Source organism: Pelmatolapia mariae, linkage group LG17, assembly GCF_036321145.2.
Source record: "Pelmatolapia mariae isolate MD_Pm_ZW linkage group LG17, Pm_UMD_F_2, whole genome shotgun sequence".
In the NCBI taxonomy this organism is placed as follows: domain Eukaryota; kingdom Metazoa; phylum Chordata; class Actinopteri; order Cichliformes; family Cichlidae; genus Pelmatolapia; species Pelmatolapia mariae.
In genome coordinates this window covers 118,537-134,923 of record NC_086242.1, presented here as the reverse complement: position 1 = coordinate 134,923, position 16,387 = coordinate 118,537, and the positions used below count along the sequence as shown (strand labels likewise).

Below are 16,387 nucleotides of genomic sequence, written 5' to 3'. Positions count from 1 at the left end.
GGCAGCACGGTGGTGCAGTGGTTCGCACTGCTGTCTCACAGGATTTCTTTTCTGTGTAGAGTCTGCATGTTCTCCCAGAGTTCCTCCCACAGTCCAAAGACATGCAGTTAGTGGACTTAGGTTAACCCATGAATCTAAACTGGCCACAGGTGTGAGTGTAAGTACAAAATGTGTTCTGTCTCTACATGACAGACTGGTGACCTGTTCACTGTGTACTCTGCCTCTTGCCCTTAGTCAGCTGGGATAGGCTCTAGCCCCCTCTGTGACCCTGATGTGGATGGCTGGTTGTATTTACCTCATTTTAGTGAGTCAGTCGTGATCAACCCATCAGCAGATACCTTCAAAACTGGAGCAGTAGGAGGCATGTTCGCAGTCATGTCCTGTGTGTGTGTGTGTGTGTGTGTGTGTGTGTGTGTGTGTGTGTGTGTGTTTGGGCAGGAGTTTGAGTTGTAGCTTACTAAAATAATGCAGAGAAAGTGCTAAATTAGGCGGGTTTTTCTGTGGGGTTTTTTTTTTATTGTTTAATGCCTTTCAGATTTTAACATAAGACTGAGGACAATATAAATAAACCTGCTTTCTCATAGGGGGTCATATGATTGTTGGGCTTCTCTGAATGTATTATTGTAGGGTCTACCTTAAAGTATAAAGTGCTTTGAGGTGACAACAATCATATGACCACCTATGAATTCAATTCAATTTTATTTATATAGCGCCAAACCACAACAACAGTCGCCTCAAGGCGCTTTATATTGTACAGTAGATCGTACAATAATAATATGTATTATATACATACATAATATACTATGAGCAAGCACTTTGGCGACAGCGGGAAGGAAAAACTCCCTTTAACAGGACGAAACTTCTGACAGAACCAGGTTCAGGGAGGGGCGGGGCCATCTGCTGCGACCGGTTGGGGTGAGAGAAAGAATCATAGTTCTTTACACTTCAAACCCTGGGGCTTCCATCCCCCCTCTGCTAGATTTAATCAGTAGTTTTGGCTCATTGTCAGGCTATAGCATAAACTGGACAAAAAGTAAACTGATGCCTCTGCTACAAATTGTTCGACGGGGTATTTCTTCAGACAACTCCTTTTAATATTATCTCTGATAAATGTATTAGCTTGGGCCTTGTGGTAACAAATAAACTGAATCAGATGTTAGACCACAACTGTGAAAGAAAAATGGAACAATTGGAAAGAAATACAGAATTTGCAAATATCTTGCTATCTCAGTGGTGGCTCGCATCAACGTGGTTACTCTCCAGAGGTTCATTTTCAGTTCCAGTGAGCATTCCTTAAAGAGGCTGAACTCTGTCTTTTGGTTGGGGAGGATTCCCATAACCTCCAGGAAACATTTAAATAAAGGCAGTAGGGAAGTTGGTTTTAGGCACACCCAGTTTAATTTATATTATCTGGTGGCACATTTGAACATTTTATCTTTCTGGTGTTGTAGCGTTCCTGGCACTAACCTGGAAGATATACCTGACTGGCTGCAGATCGAGGACCTGTCCTGTAAACAAACATCTCTTCTGGTACACCTGAACACTCCAGTAAAGAAAAAAGATGCGTACTGTAGCAATCCCATATATTGCCTGTTTACGCCCTGTCCTTATCTTCAACGTCATGCTGCTCTGTTGTATCTTAATTGCCCCTTGGGGATAAAGTCTTCCTGATTCTGATAATCCAACAGAATCTGGTCTCAGGTGCCCTCAGTACTAAAAGCCCCCAAGGTATATGTCAACTTACCAATATGCTTCAATCATTGATTCATGTGATGTGAATGCTCCAGTCTGTGTGCCAAAGTGTCCTTGGGCAGGATACTGAACTCCAATTTGCTCTTTAATGTGTTTATCAGAGTGTGAATGCTAAGCATAGAAAAGGTGCTTGTATGAATGGGTGAATGGAGCAAGTTGTATGAAGTGCTTGAGTGGAGTAAAAAAAGTGCTATATAACAAAGAGTCCGTAAAGTTTGTTGGGAACACACTTTGGTGTGGCTACTGAGAATATTTCATGTTTTTCTTCTTAGACATTTAAAAGAACAACTCCAAACACCATTTAATAAAAGATAGATTTTATTTTCTTGGTGCAACCCAGTCACTGCACTAATCACTTCACTTTCATCTCATTGGCATTCCACAATAAAATTCACTCGACAGAATCAATAAAACCACAACGATCAGCCAAACAGCTTCCTCAGAGGTTATGTTGCACATGAACTCATATGTAGGAGCTTCACACAGGAGCCGACACATTAGCTTATTCTACTTGCTGAAGACTTGTGACATCAGGCTGTTTATTCTAGCTTCTGCCATAGGTGGAGATCAGATAAATATGGTTTAGGTAATCTAGAGAGGAAGCAGCTGTTACCAGAATAATAACATTTTAAGAGAGCTTTACACATATATTCACTTAAATATCCCAGCAGAGTGGTATCCAAATGAATCTGTCCTTATTTCCCATTGGGTTATACAAATATAAACTCCACTTACTTTGCAGATCTTTAGATAATCTTCTTTAGTTAATATAGTTACTGATTTAATCATGAGGCCCAAGAATGGAGCTCAAGTATGATAGCAGTGTGCGTTGCTTATCTTAGCTGAAAAAACATCACAGACAGAGGTAATCTGATGTCTGTAATGAACTCATTTAAATTTTTATTCACCATCTGATGTTTGCTCATTTTCAATTAGAGTTTGGAAATTTTATTTTCTAAAAATGTAAAGTTAAAAGTCTGAGGACAGACAATGCTGCAAACAAGACAGCGTAACACTGCCTGTGTGACTTTTGATGATGGACACAATGTATCAGAGAATACAATCATATCATTGTTACACTTATACCATTGAACAATGTACAAGGAACCAGTCAAACCAAAACTTCCTTCTGCTGCAGAGAAGTTCAGAGTTAGCAGTCTGAAAGTCCCCAGTTGCTGGAGGGCAGGAGCCATAAACTGTAACAGCAGAAATGGGACTACTTTTGTGTCCCGTGGATACAATATCAGAGCATCAAGACACTGTTTCAGCAAAGAGCTGCTCTGCTGATTTCAGAGTTGTTCAGAGTTAAATGTGCCTGATTGATTCCAACTCCAAAGCCACATTGTACTACCACTCATTTTAAAATAATAAGTAATCAACAAAAACTTTGCTGAGACGCTTCATTTTGAATTGATACAGAACAACAATCCAAATGAGAGCACGTTCCAAGAGTTTATGTGAGTTGGTTTGCTGTGATACTGACGGAGATGGAAATCATTGCTGGCTGGGATTTGGAATTTTCAGAAGCTGGAAGTTACCAACATAAATGTTTGGCTCTGAGGCTTTCCAACAGTTAGGTTACACTTGGTCTTGATTTGAGATTTGTCTTCAATATTAATTCACGCAAAAGCATAAAAATAATCGATACACCTCCGTTTATGGGCATTCATTCACAAAAATGTCTTTGTGTGAAGTGTAGGTGTCTTATGTCAGGTTGGGACACGGTTTGTTTGCATGAAACAGCTGAAAGATCCCCAAAGCAAACAGGTGAACCTACATCATTTTATTATTCATACCTTAGGGTCAGGAAAATACCTGCCCACTTGTTCCCTTCATTAAATCTGCACTTTTATTGCATTAATGTAAATATGTGAATCATTTTCAAAGGCAGAGCACAGGGCTCAGGAAAATCTCTGATTAAGTGCCTTAAAGAAAATGAAACGCAAATGTTGAAAATAGATGTGCATGTTGAAGAAAAGCTGATGCAGGCTGGTATTGCACAGAGCCCTTACCAGCTTTTCTTTGTATCCCTCAGGAAAGGCTTTGGGCCTGTAGGTGGGGGCCAGTCTCTCTGAAGGCCTGACAGGTTCACCCTACTTCTTTTCTCTCCTACACGCAGCCCATCGTCGTAACAGATGAAGTTTATTCAACAGTCTTAATGGGTGGTGTTTGGGCTCCAGAGCAAGTGTTTGTCCCACTGTGTCGTGTCACTGGCACCAGTCTACACAGCCCCTGTCAGTCTCCTCTCCAGTCGGTCCAGCTTGGCAAGGTTTTCCTTCAGAAGTTTGGAACCAGGAGTGAGAAGGAGGGCGCGTTGGTAGTACATCCTGGCAGCTGCATAATCTCCCTAAACAAACACACACACACACACACACACACACACACACACACACACACACACACACACATTACAAATCTGATTTCACATTAGTCCTACCTGCTGCCGCTGAGCTCTGCCATTAGGTTGAGGTCATTTTGAGCTGGGTTTAAATCTGCCTGACCTGGATCAAAATCACAACACGACACTGTTTCTGCTAGCAGCTTATGTGTAGTCCAACTTCACAGCTGTTATGCATGTTTCCATGACATTTTTGAGACAGAAGGGGGTAAGCGATCACCATGAATGGGGTGAAATAAATGGACGTGCGGTTTGGGCTCAAACCGGTGGATGGGTCCAACAAGGCCCATTTCCCAAGGACAGCTGCTGGTCTCTGTCGGCCTCTAACATGGTTTCTGTAGTGGAAGACTTGGGCAGTACGAGCCAGCAGACATCTTGGGCAACCACCCCAGTAGTGATTTAGAGAGTGAGGGAGAGTGGACAGAACTTTATATAGCACAAACATCACAGTACATGCTGATGCTCGCGGATGTTGGACACATGTAAAGTTTGTCAGGAGTGTTCAGTTGTATTGGCAGATTTTAAATGTGTCTTTTCTACCTTGATGTGCTGAATTCCTCCCATGTTCATCCAGGCCTGTGATTGGTCTGGTTTGAGCTCAACAGCGAGCTTGTAACTCTGGTGATAGAGAAGAGGACTCAGTTATCTCTGGGGGTAAATCTCAGGTAAACACATATCGTTTTGTTTATTTATTTATTTATTTATTTAGGACAGTGCATGTTAATGAACATAAATGTAAAAAAAAAAAAAAATTACATGAATGTAAACATGCCAGATTATAGCCAAAGGCTAATTTCCATCTGTTGTCCTTAAACATAAAAAAATAGACATAATAATTCATAAAAATTCATCATTCATTCATAATAAAAACTCTATCACCAAACTTACACATACACACCATTCTGTTCCCAAATAAAACATTAAAACTATACAACTCATACATGATCACACACTTGATTTGTCCATAACCAGTTTTTAACCTTTGCCTTAAACAAATTGAATGCCGAGCATTCTCTGATGGATTGAGGAAGACTGTTCCACAGTTGTTATAATGCAACCAGGTACAAAGCTGCAAGGTTTATACCTGGTTGCTTCAGTTGCTTTCTGAAAATTACTCAAAGGCTCACTGGTAAATTTACCAACTGATAGCAGCAGCTACAACTCTGGTTTTTCCATTCACAACATTTCTAACAGCAGAAGTGGGACCGGACTTAATATGTCTTGATGCACGCTCAATCATCCAGGTAAGTAAATCCCAAAAGGTCGATTCTGTTCATCTAGACCGTCCAGATGAACAGAATCGACCAGTCTTAACAGTTAGTTGGTCAGCTGGTGTAGGTTGCGGTTATACCTAAGCCACATAACCCACAGCAACACATAATAAAGGTTCACTACTGGGTTCAGATCTGGAGAGTGGGGCTCCTGAACTTCTCTGAACTCAATTTGTACCATTCATCTGACCATTCAAAGAAGACACAAATTTTGATGGAGCGCTGTAATCAAACTGCACTAAATTCTCTGCCATTGGTTTCAATAACTTACTGAGTCCAGTTTGACTCCATGACATTATCTGGCTAGAAGAGACCTTTAGAGACGGTCATGAAGGGATCCATATGGTCAGAAACAATACTAAACATCAGTCAGGAAGACAAACACACGTTTTAACTATAATTTGTGACATATCACATGATATGCCAACCTTTATACCATTTTATAAAGTGTAGTTGTATTTAGGTGATTATGTTTCAGCTCGGCAGCATCCTGGAGATCCTGTGCCTTCAACTCAATTCAATTTATTTATACAGATCACAACAACAGTCGCCTCAAAGCGCTTTATATTGTACAGTAGATCGTACAATAATAGATTCAGAGAAAAACCCAACAATCATTTGACCCCCTATGAGCAAGCACTTTGGCGACAGTGGGAAGGAAAAACTCCCTTTTAACAGGAAGAAACCTCCAGCAGAACCAGGCTCAGGGAGGGGCGGGGCCATCTGCTGTGATTGGTTGGGCAGAGAGAAGGAAGACAGGATAAAGACATGCTGTGGAAGAGAGACAGAGATTAATAACAGATATGAGTCAGTGCAGCGAGGACTGTTAACACATAGTGAGTGAGAAAGGTGACTGAAGAAGAAACACCCGGTGCATCATGGGAATCCCCAGCAGCCTACACCTATTGCAGCATAACTAAGGGAGGATTCAGGGTCACCTGGTCCAGCCCTAACTATATGCTTTAGCAAAAAGGAAAGTTTGAAGCCTAATCTTAAAAGTAGAGATAGTGTCTGTCTCCTGCATCCAAACTGGAAGCTGGTTCCACAGAAGAGGGGCCTGAAAACTGAAGGCTCTGCCTCCCATTCTACTTTTAAATACTCTAGGGCAGCGGTCCGCAACCCCCGGGCCTCGGACCGGTACCGGTCCGTGAGTCGTTTGGTACCGGGCTGCGAGAGTTGAGGCTCAGGTGTGAAATGTATGGTTTTCAGGGTTTTTATCGGTTTTCAGCGTTATTTTGTTATCGTTTTTATCGTTAACTCGGTTTTCCTGGGTCTTTTCACGTGTGTTATGAATAAATCTTCTTTTTTTCGGTACCGGTACTAGTTTTATTTTGTTGTATTTATCCGCGACACCTTAAAGGCCGGTCCGTGAAAATATTGTTGGGCATAAACCGGTCCGTGGCGCAAAAAAGGTTTGGGACCGCTGCTCTAGGGACAGCAAGTAAGCCTGCTGTTTGAGAGCGAAGTGCTCTAATAGGGTGATATGGTACTACAAGGTCATTAAGGTAAGATGGGGCCTTCAGTTTTAGAATACAACAGGTAGTAAGAGATTAAAATTATAATATTATAAACCAGTGCGTTTGATTAAAAGTGTAAAATTCAAACTGCTTCTCAGGCTTTTAGCCTCACATTGGCTTCTTTAGACACTGTGCTGATGCTGCGAAATAAAACATCCCACGTGTACAGACTTGGCCTTCTTTGAAGCTTCAGTGACCTCAGATGACCCCCACCCTACACAACCACCCCACCCCTGTTTCTTCCAGTCTCTTTTTCAGTCCATCAGCGTTTCTGGCAGAGTCATCAGTCTCTTGCTGTTCTGTTTGCTTTCTTTCCTCTGAAGCCTCCTCAGAAAGTCATTTAAAGTTTCCTGTATCCTCCACAAATTTCCTTTGCAGATTGCATCTGAACCATCGGTCTCGAATGACTTCTTGTGAGTGTGCCAGCAATTCTGAATGGGTGGAACTTCCACAGTGGGAGGAAGGCCTGCAGGCAGAGACAAGCCTGCCTGACTTTAATCACATTAATGACCGGATTCCTTTCAGTTCACTTTCTGCTGAATTTCCAGAGATTGCTCAACTTTACAAAAACAAGAACAAAAAAACGAAACCTCGATGTATACCCGAGTTCAGCGCTATGTTCACTCCAAAGAAGACTCCATCTTTCTCTGTGTTGATGTGTGGCATGTGCAATAAATATATGATGCCAAGAGAGATCAGAGGAAAGACATAGGAGAGCCTGATGAATTTGCACTTAATAACTGAGGAAATTAAGCAAAAATAACTGCAAAAAAACCCTCTTGAATGACTTTGGGTGGACTGTGCATCGTAGACAATCTGAGACTTTGTTGTGGGAGCAGTTACAAATGCTATGCACATTGTAGAGAATAAAGTTTAAGCACACAGCATATTTTGGACATAGGTTTTACATCATTTCCTACTGATAAAGATTTCCACCATTGCAATTAAATTTAAAACTACACTGATAATTAATAGATAAACAATAACAATTAAGTCACAGAAAAGTTGCTGTTTTTTCATTATCCACTAAAGAAATTTCTATTTTTCACAGTGGATCCACAGCGTGGGGAGAAAAGGACGTTTTCTGAGCAGGATTTTTTCTGTCATTTTACACATTTATTTATTTAGGCTGGAAGATACCTGGGTGTTCACCTGAATAATAAACTGGACTGGAGCCACAACACTGATGCTCTTTACAGGAAGGGTCAGAGCAGACTCTACCTGCTGAGGCGGCTGAGGTCATTTGGAGTCCAGGGAGCGCTTTTAAAGACCTTCTATGACTCTGTGGTGGCATCTGTCATTTTTTACAGTGTGGTATGTTGGAGCAGCGGTTTATCGGCAGCTGAAAGGAAGAGGTTGGATAAACTCATCAGGAAGGCCAGCTCTGTTCTGGGATGCACCCTGGACCCAGTGCAGGTGATGGGAGACAGAAGGACTCTGGCCAAAATAACATCTCTGATGGACAGAGTCTCCCACCCCATGCATGTAAATGTTGCTGAACTGCAGAGCTCCTTCAGTGACAGACTGCTGCATCCTAGATGCATGAAGGAGCGTTTCCGCAGGTCCTTCCTCCCTGCAGCTGTCAGACTGTACAATCAGAACTGCTCCCAACAAACATAGATGTTTACATCAGCACTGTAACTGCAATAAGTTAATTAACCGAGTTGCACTACAACCTGGTTTGCCTCTTATCTGTAGTTATTTTTATTTAATTTAATAACTGTACAGTACTCTGTATATAGTAACCATTGTCCTTAATGTAAATATTTAAGAAAAATTGTGTATGTTTCTGTTCTGTGTCCTGTGTACTGTTTGTTTGTATATGTGTCTTTTTGCTGCTGTTACAACCAAATTTCCCCTTGTGGGACAATTAAAGGATTATTCTATTCTATTCTATTCTATTCTAAGATCAAGGTGCGCCCGGTGGAAGTGGGGTGCAGGGGCTTTGTTACCAGTACAACAGCAAAGCTGCTTAGAGAGATTGGGATCAGAGGACAGGCGCAACGGCAGGCTATAAGAGAACCAGCTAACACTGCTGAGAGGACCAGCTGTGGTTAAAAAGGGCTGACATCACTTGGACAGCTAAGGCAGTCAGCTATCCGCGCGAGAAAAGAAAATACTCCGCTCTTCTCCCCTCTGCTCTTCTTCCCTTTTCTGGGAGGCAGTGGGGAGGTAGAGCGTACAGCCCGACCCGGCGGGGAGGTGTGGGAGGCCAGATCGGGCGCCCCCCTTCCGGCTCTCCTCTCTGCTCTCTCCTATCTTGCTAAAATAGCAGTTTAGCCAGAGGTTAGGTTATGCTTTGTGCTGTTAGCTGCTTATTAAAAAGCACTAGTTACCATCTAGTACTGTTAGTGAATAAACCTCCTCTGTCAGAAACCTCTAAAAGCTCCGTTTTTCCTTTTACATCTCACCCTTGGTCAACACACATCCAAATGATTAGTTCGTTACCAGGCCTCTGGAGAACTCAAAGACATGTTGAGGAGGTCATTTAGCCATTTAAATCAGCTGTGTTGGACCAAGGACACATCTAAACCCTGCAGGACACCGGCACTCGAGGCCTGGGGTTCCCCACCCCTGCTGTAGTGGGAGGAAAAACACTCTACAAGACAACTTGATTTCGCTTTGATTTGTGAGTCTAAAAAACAGTTTTGCTGATCAAATTTAGTGATTTGTTGTAAATATCTTGAGAAAATTAGCCCAAAAGACCAGAAAAATACTTTGTTTAAAAGTAAAAGTGACTGTGACTGAGTTAGCATTAAGCACAGTTGCAGACCATGTATTTTTGTACCAGGCATTGTTTCTTACATTCAGGGTTCATACACCTTTTTCGGGGTCAAATTCAAGCACTTTTTAAGCACTTCCAGCTTTTCCAGCCCCCCCCACCAAAAAAAAGAATGCATGTTTCAATTTGCATCACCTCAGTAAGACCATGTGAAAAGATAGTTATTTGTGGTGAATGAAATACAGTTACACTTTCAAGCACTTTTAAGCACCACATCTTAAATTCAAGCACTTTTCAAACCTTGAAAAGACAACATTAAAATTCAAGCATTTTCAAGGATTTCAAACACCCATACGAACCCTGTACATTACTGTTTGCATCACAGAATCAAACAAAGACACAGAGTCATCATTAGCAGCTACAGAAAACCCATGTTGCTTACAGGAAGAAAACGAGAGAAAAATAAGAGAGGGGAAAGACGCTGAGTCTGTGTGTGACAGAGAGTACAGATTGTAGTACCTCGAAGGCTCGGTCCAGCTGGTTCATCTCTCTGAGCTGGTTCCCTTTGGAAAAATATAGCTCTGCTCTCACTGTCAGGTCACTGGGCTTCTGCTGCAGGGCCTTGTCCAAAGCCTCCAGAGCCTGGAACACACACACACACACACACACACACACACACACACACACACACACACACACACACACACACTGCAGGTGAACAGACCTGTCGAACTCTACATGCTAGTCTGTCTGTGTAGGCTCTCAGTCAAATGTGGTAGTCTAAGGAGCTTGGTAAGAAAAACATCTGGACTTCTTCAAGTTTCTTGAAGACGTTTGATGCAAGATGTTAGTGGGGATTAAAGTGCTCGGAAGGGGATCTCAAAACTGCATTGTAGGAGGCACTTGGTGTTGTAAGCCACCCCCTCTGTTCAAACATAGTCAATCACACTCCTTTTTTAAACCACGTGAACATTGGCATCCTTGAAAGAGTGACCTTTATCCTTTAAATGCAGATGTAGAGATCTGAGCACTACTCGCTGCATTACACAGCATACTCAAGTCAAGTCAAGTCAAGTCGGTTTTATTGTCACTTCAACCATATACAGTTAGTACACAGTGAAACGAAACAACGTTCCTCCAGGACCAAGGTGCTACATGCAACATAAATTTACAGCATAAATTAACAGAAAACACTAAACTAGCTAACTAAGAGGCCTAGTTAGCTGGCTAGCAGAGACAAGACAGACTGACCTAACATAAATTACAACATAAATTAACAAAAACTAACTAAGGAAAAGAAAACAACAAAACTCTGTTTCTGTTTGGGCTTGCTTTATGTGTGTGTTCCCTTTCTTTCCCTTCTGGCTTAGAGGGAACATTTTCTTCCCGGTGTTGTAGGGTCCTGATTACTCCAAGTTTGTGTTCCAGAGGATGGTGGGAGTCAAAGAGGAGGTACTGGTCTGTGTGTGTGGGCTTCAGGTAAACTTCAATGTTGAGGTTTCCATGAACAGTGAAGGCATCAAAGTTTTTAAGAAAGTGCTATTACTATTTTGCTTGTAAATTAATAACTTCACCTGCAGTTTCTCAGTTCTCCTTTCTTGCTTGGTAAGAGAAATCTAGTCTTATCTAAGCTTGAACAAGCGCATTAGTATCAGGTTCAATGTCTGAGGTGAAAACGTTAAGTATAATCACAACAGCAAATGCAGGATCCGACTCCCATTCTACCCATTCTCCATCTGAGAACTTCTCCCTCTCAGATCTGGACAACCATCAGTTGTAACAGCTGCCAGTTTGTCCCATTTCAGTCCACGTCTATTCAGGCCTATCCGGTCACTTCCTTTAACTAATTACTTTCTGTCACAGTGCCTTTCATTGATTGCATTGCTGCTAGCTCTCCTGTAATCACAAACTTTGTCATTATCCTACTTACAAAAACTAATCAGTGGGCTGTGACATCACAGCTCTAGTCCAGAGCCAAGGAGAAAATGTCAAAATTGCTTGTTTATTAACTGAAGCTCCAGATCCGTCCGTGCATTCAGGGCCAGATGGTGAATTTGAAAACATTCTCAAATGCTTCTTTTTTGTTTTTTTTAAATCAGTGTATATTAACATGGCAGAGTCTACCAACGACTCTTTGATAAGCTCTCTATGAGAGAAACTGTTACTGTTATTTTGGGGGAGAATTTTGTAAGAAATTACAACTGAATCCTAATTTCCCATCGGCCTCGTGGGATGGTCAGGGAGATGAGGATGATTTTAGAATGCATAACAGTGTCCTACCCATATGTTAGGAGGTTTTTCTCCTACACATACACATCTACATACATATAAACTTACGTTCAGTCTTGTACTGTATATAAATCTGGTTTCTCTACCACCTTGGTTTGTGCAAGGCAGACATTCATGTATCATCATTCAACACACGAATCATTACACTCCAGACTTGGCTGATTGGTAAGATGTGCCGAAGGAGTGGCTGTTGCTGGGTGGTCTGCCAGACTGGAAGAGTCTTCCCAGCACCTCCAGTCTACATGTAGGGATGGGTACTGGTATCCAGTGCCATTATGGCACTGGATACCAGTACTCCCTTCACCCTGGCCAAAAAGGCTAAAATGACCAAAGAAAAAGTGGGAAACAGCTAAACATGAGAGGTTTTTGGACAAAGTGTGTGTTCTCCATTCTTTAAGCACCGGTTTGAGCACCGTTTAAGCACCGGCACCGTTTCAAAGTACCGGTTTGGCACCGGTATCGGATAAGACCTAAACGATACCTAACCCTACCTACATGTCAAAGTATTCTTAGGCAAGATACTAATGCATCGGAGTGTCAGTGGATACAAGTGTCCTGATGACACTTGTATGAATATTTTTGAAGGTGAATGCAGCTTGTACTAAAAGGTGCTTTGAGTGCTCAGTTGGACTAGAAAGGTGCCATATAACTACCAGTCCATTTACCATCTCTTCTGTCAAACTGGGTCATATATTAATGAAACACTGACGGCCGTACACGCTGCTGGTGCTAACACAACAGATTCAGAAAGATCATTGGCAGTTGCTGTTATGAAAAGCAGAGGCGATACCTACCTCTGTGTAGTTGCCACGCTTGCTGTAGATTGCAGACAGGAGGCGGTAACATTCTATGCAGTTGCCTTTTCTGGATATGACATCGAGCATCATCTTCTCTGCCTCTTTGGTACGACCAGCCATTGCTAAAACCTGAGCCTGAAACATACATAGAGAGTTTTTGTGTGAAACAAGTTATGGTTAGCGCGTGGTCTCCTTTCCAACCCACGCACAAGAAACTAAATGCTATTCTTAGTAAGTCTAAGTATGTATGTCTACTCACGAGAGCCAGCCAGATGTCGGTGCTCTCCGGTTGCAGGGCCACAGCTTCTCTGTACACCTGCAAAGCCTCCTCGTAGCGACCTGTGTTGTAGTATAATGCTCCAAGTGGTGTCAGAATGTCCACCTTCCTTGTCACCTGCAGTGCCCTTCATACAAAGGTCAAAGGTCATGGTTTTCAATGGAGGTGATTAGAGACTCTCAATGGTAGACAGACTGGCATCTGAAAACAACTGTATTAAACCTCATTTACCCATTTGCACATAATTCAAGAAAGCACTTTATTCTATGCATTTTAACCTTTTTTATTATGCAAAAACTAATGGTTGGATGGATATCAGGGTTTCTGTGCAGGGAACTCGGACCTGTACATGACCCACTCTATATACAAACTTGTTGTAAACCCTGGAGTACTTCATCTGAATGTCACAACTTTAAAGGGTCCCAGAAAGACGCCAGCTTTTTGATCCCCATAAGATTATTCTCTTAACCCATCCTAAATATTAGGACCAGTGGGAACCTCCAGGGTTTAATTCCAGTTATAGGTCTATGCCTCGGTCAAGGACTCAAAGTTCCTCAAAGAAATCCATGCAAGAAGCAAAATTCAATTCAGTTTCAATTTTATTCATACAATGACAAAACACAACAACAGCAGGTGCCTCAAAGCAAAGTGATAACAACTGAGCAATCGTGCTTAAAAGTGTTTCAGTAATTTGAGGTCAAAAACGAGCTAATATCAATTTAGTTTCTGGGTTCAGACTAGGACTGGGCGATATATCGAGTTTTTAAATATATCGATACGAGATGTGAGATGTGCCAATATCGTTTATATCGATAGTCTATGTTACGTTATAATTATACTTGTGAAGCTGCAAGTTTGCCTCTCTTTCATCCACTTTTGTCTCTATGCTGCGTTACTCCAACTCGCCTCTCCTTCACTGAACACAACTCCCCCTCCCCCATCGCTTCACCTGCAGGCAACGACAAGATGAACACGGCAGCTATCAAAGAGGAGCTGCTCGGTAAAAAGAAAACATTTGGAGATTACTATTTTAGTGCTGCAGCGTTACTCTCGTAAGAATGACGTTAATGCCATAACTGCATTAATGTGGCAAATCTCCGTTAACGAGTTACCGCGGCTCGCCCCGTGCGTGGGGCTGGACGGCGTCAACGCGTTAACGAAGTTTGCTCGTTAACGCGTTGACGCCGTGGGCGTCGTGTACCTGGAGTGTTTTAACCGATGCATGAAACGATACATTTTTAGACATAAGTTGTAACGGCTGCCGTTTTCTTTGTAAGCATTTATTACACGGCGTGCTGCGGGGAAAAGCCTGTTCTAACGTTTGAGCCTAAGGTTTATCTTTTAGCACCTGACGGCTCTTTTTGGCTTCTCATCCGTAAACACTCTGCATACTCCATCACGGGATTTAGTTTATTTTAAAAAGTCTCAACAGGATCTTCAGCTTTATTGTGAAAGGTTAATATGCAAAACAAACAAGCAGACGGCGGAGCCATGCCATTGTTTTACCGTCGTTGTTGCTAACGGCAACGCATAAAAACAGGTGCTTGTCCGTCCGTAGTGTGGTTATACTAAATATAAGAGAAAGAGAACTTTAACAAATTAATATAGCCACTACAATAACCATCAAAACGATGAAAAAATATTGCCGTAAACAGTTTATTTTGCGACACCACGAAACAAACGATAGCGTAAAATGAAACGATAGATGTTTTTATATCGTCATCAGATATATATCGTTATATCGAACAGCCCTATGCTCAGCGTCTATTAGTTTACATTTTGACTGCACAATTGTGAGCGTTTTGTTTTGCACAAAAACAACATTGTTTTATTTTATGCATTATTATTTAATAAATGCTGATAATTTATTTCTGAGTAATTTTTTCTTGTACATCTGCGCTGTATGTTAATAAAAGTGCCTGTGTGACATCTGGGACACAGCTTTGACTAAGAACTCTCCTTTTTCTTCTTACTTTATGGCTTTAAAGAGATATATATCGTATATCACCATCCAGCTAAAGAATATCGAGATTTTGGGCCATATCGCCCAGTCCTAGTTCAGACCACAACAACAACCTGCAGAAAGAGGAGTCTCTCTCTGTCTGTGCTTCACTCCATGTTATGTCTCTCTCTGCTGTCTGGTATTCCAGCACGCAGTGTAACTAAACTGATTTTGACACATATCTTTTCCCAGAACAAGTGTATGAACAGAGAGACGCATAAAAAGGCTCAGCAGGATAAGCACTCACACATAGACTTTAACTATGTTGCCGTTTCTTCCTTTGAAAGAGAATAAAGGCATTAAACCCGCCGCTCCAAGTGTCCCACTTTCGAAGAACTTTTTTCCTGCTTCGTCATTCAAGCTGGATTTTATCATCCGTCCTATCCATTTTCCACAGACACTGACCGATGCCGTGCACAAGAAAAAAACCCTCTAACCTGTTACTCAAAGTGCTGTTTGGGAGGCGGAGGCCAGCAGCAGGAAAATGACTGGGAGGGTGATGAAAATCCATCGTTTATGCAATCGTTTTCACATCTTACCCCCTGTGATTAGGTAGAGGACCAATAGGGGGTCCAGGACCCTCTTAGGGACACACACCCATAGGGCTTAAACTCCAGATGCTTTTCTTTCCAAGCTCCTGGATGACTGAGAACCTTCACAGACATATTCTCTACAGAAAGGGGAATTTCACTGGTTTGTCCCAGTTAAGGTGAAAGTGGGCTGTATGTGGCCCGCGAAATGAGTTTGATGCCCCAGTCTACACAATGAGCCAAGATGCCATCTAGGAAACATCTAGAACACCCAAAGGTTTGTGCTTGGATTCTATTTGGTGATTTCAGTGTCCCTGGTAACTTTTCTGGTTTGAGTTTCTAGTATTCAGTGTGAGCGTTTTTCCCAGCAAATAAAACTGCTGCTTTGAGTTTATCTTTACATGTACAAGTGCTGCATTTGGGCCTGCCACAGCACAAACCTCGACAGATACTGATCCAAAAACAGCTCCCCTCACAGGTGATACGTTACATAGCATATCGGCATGCAACAACACTCAACAACTTCAGGAAAAGCATTTTGGATTCATTTGTATGACCTGGAATTTATAGATATAGAGCAATATTGGTGGAGCCAAGCTACAGTTGTAGCCACAGCTGCCCTGGGGCAGACTGACCAGAAGACCCTCTGGTCAACACCAGTAGGCGGTAGGTGAAGTGTCTTGCCCAAGGACACAACGACCAGGACAGAGAGAGCTGGGGATTGGTTACAAGCTGGTATTCTAGCACGATGTGTAAGTAAACTGATTTCTTTTGACACATTTCTTTTCCCAGAACAAGATTAGAGAAATGTATAAATGTCACGGTCATGGGT

General features: G+C 42.1%; 1 protein-coding gene across 3 annotated transcripts in view; it reads right to left on the bottom strand.

Annotated features, from left to right (window-relative positions):
• Window positions 1-2,078: 2,078 nt before the first annotated feature.
• The window catches only part of tmtc1 (transmembrane O-mannosyltransferase targeting cadherins 1), a 68,760-nt gene continuing 54,451 nt past the window's right edge, over window positions 2,079-16,387 (bottom strand). The window contains exons 15-19 of one of the 3 annotated variants that reach the window (XM_063501076.1): window positions 13,006-13,150; window positions 12,744-12,881; window positions 10,180-10,302; window positions 4,691-4,768; window positions 2,079-4,099 (exon numbers count right to left, since the gene is read on the bottom strand). In XM_063501076.1, coding sequence (XP_063357146.1) covers window positions 3,974-4,099; window positions 4,691-4,768; window positions 10,180-10,302; window positions 12,744-12,881; window positions 13,006-13,150 — 610 coding nt within the window. In that variant the 3' untranslated portion in view covers window positions 2,079-3,973. The other 2 variants (XM_063501077.1, XM_063501075.1) reach the window with 2 other exon arrangements.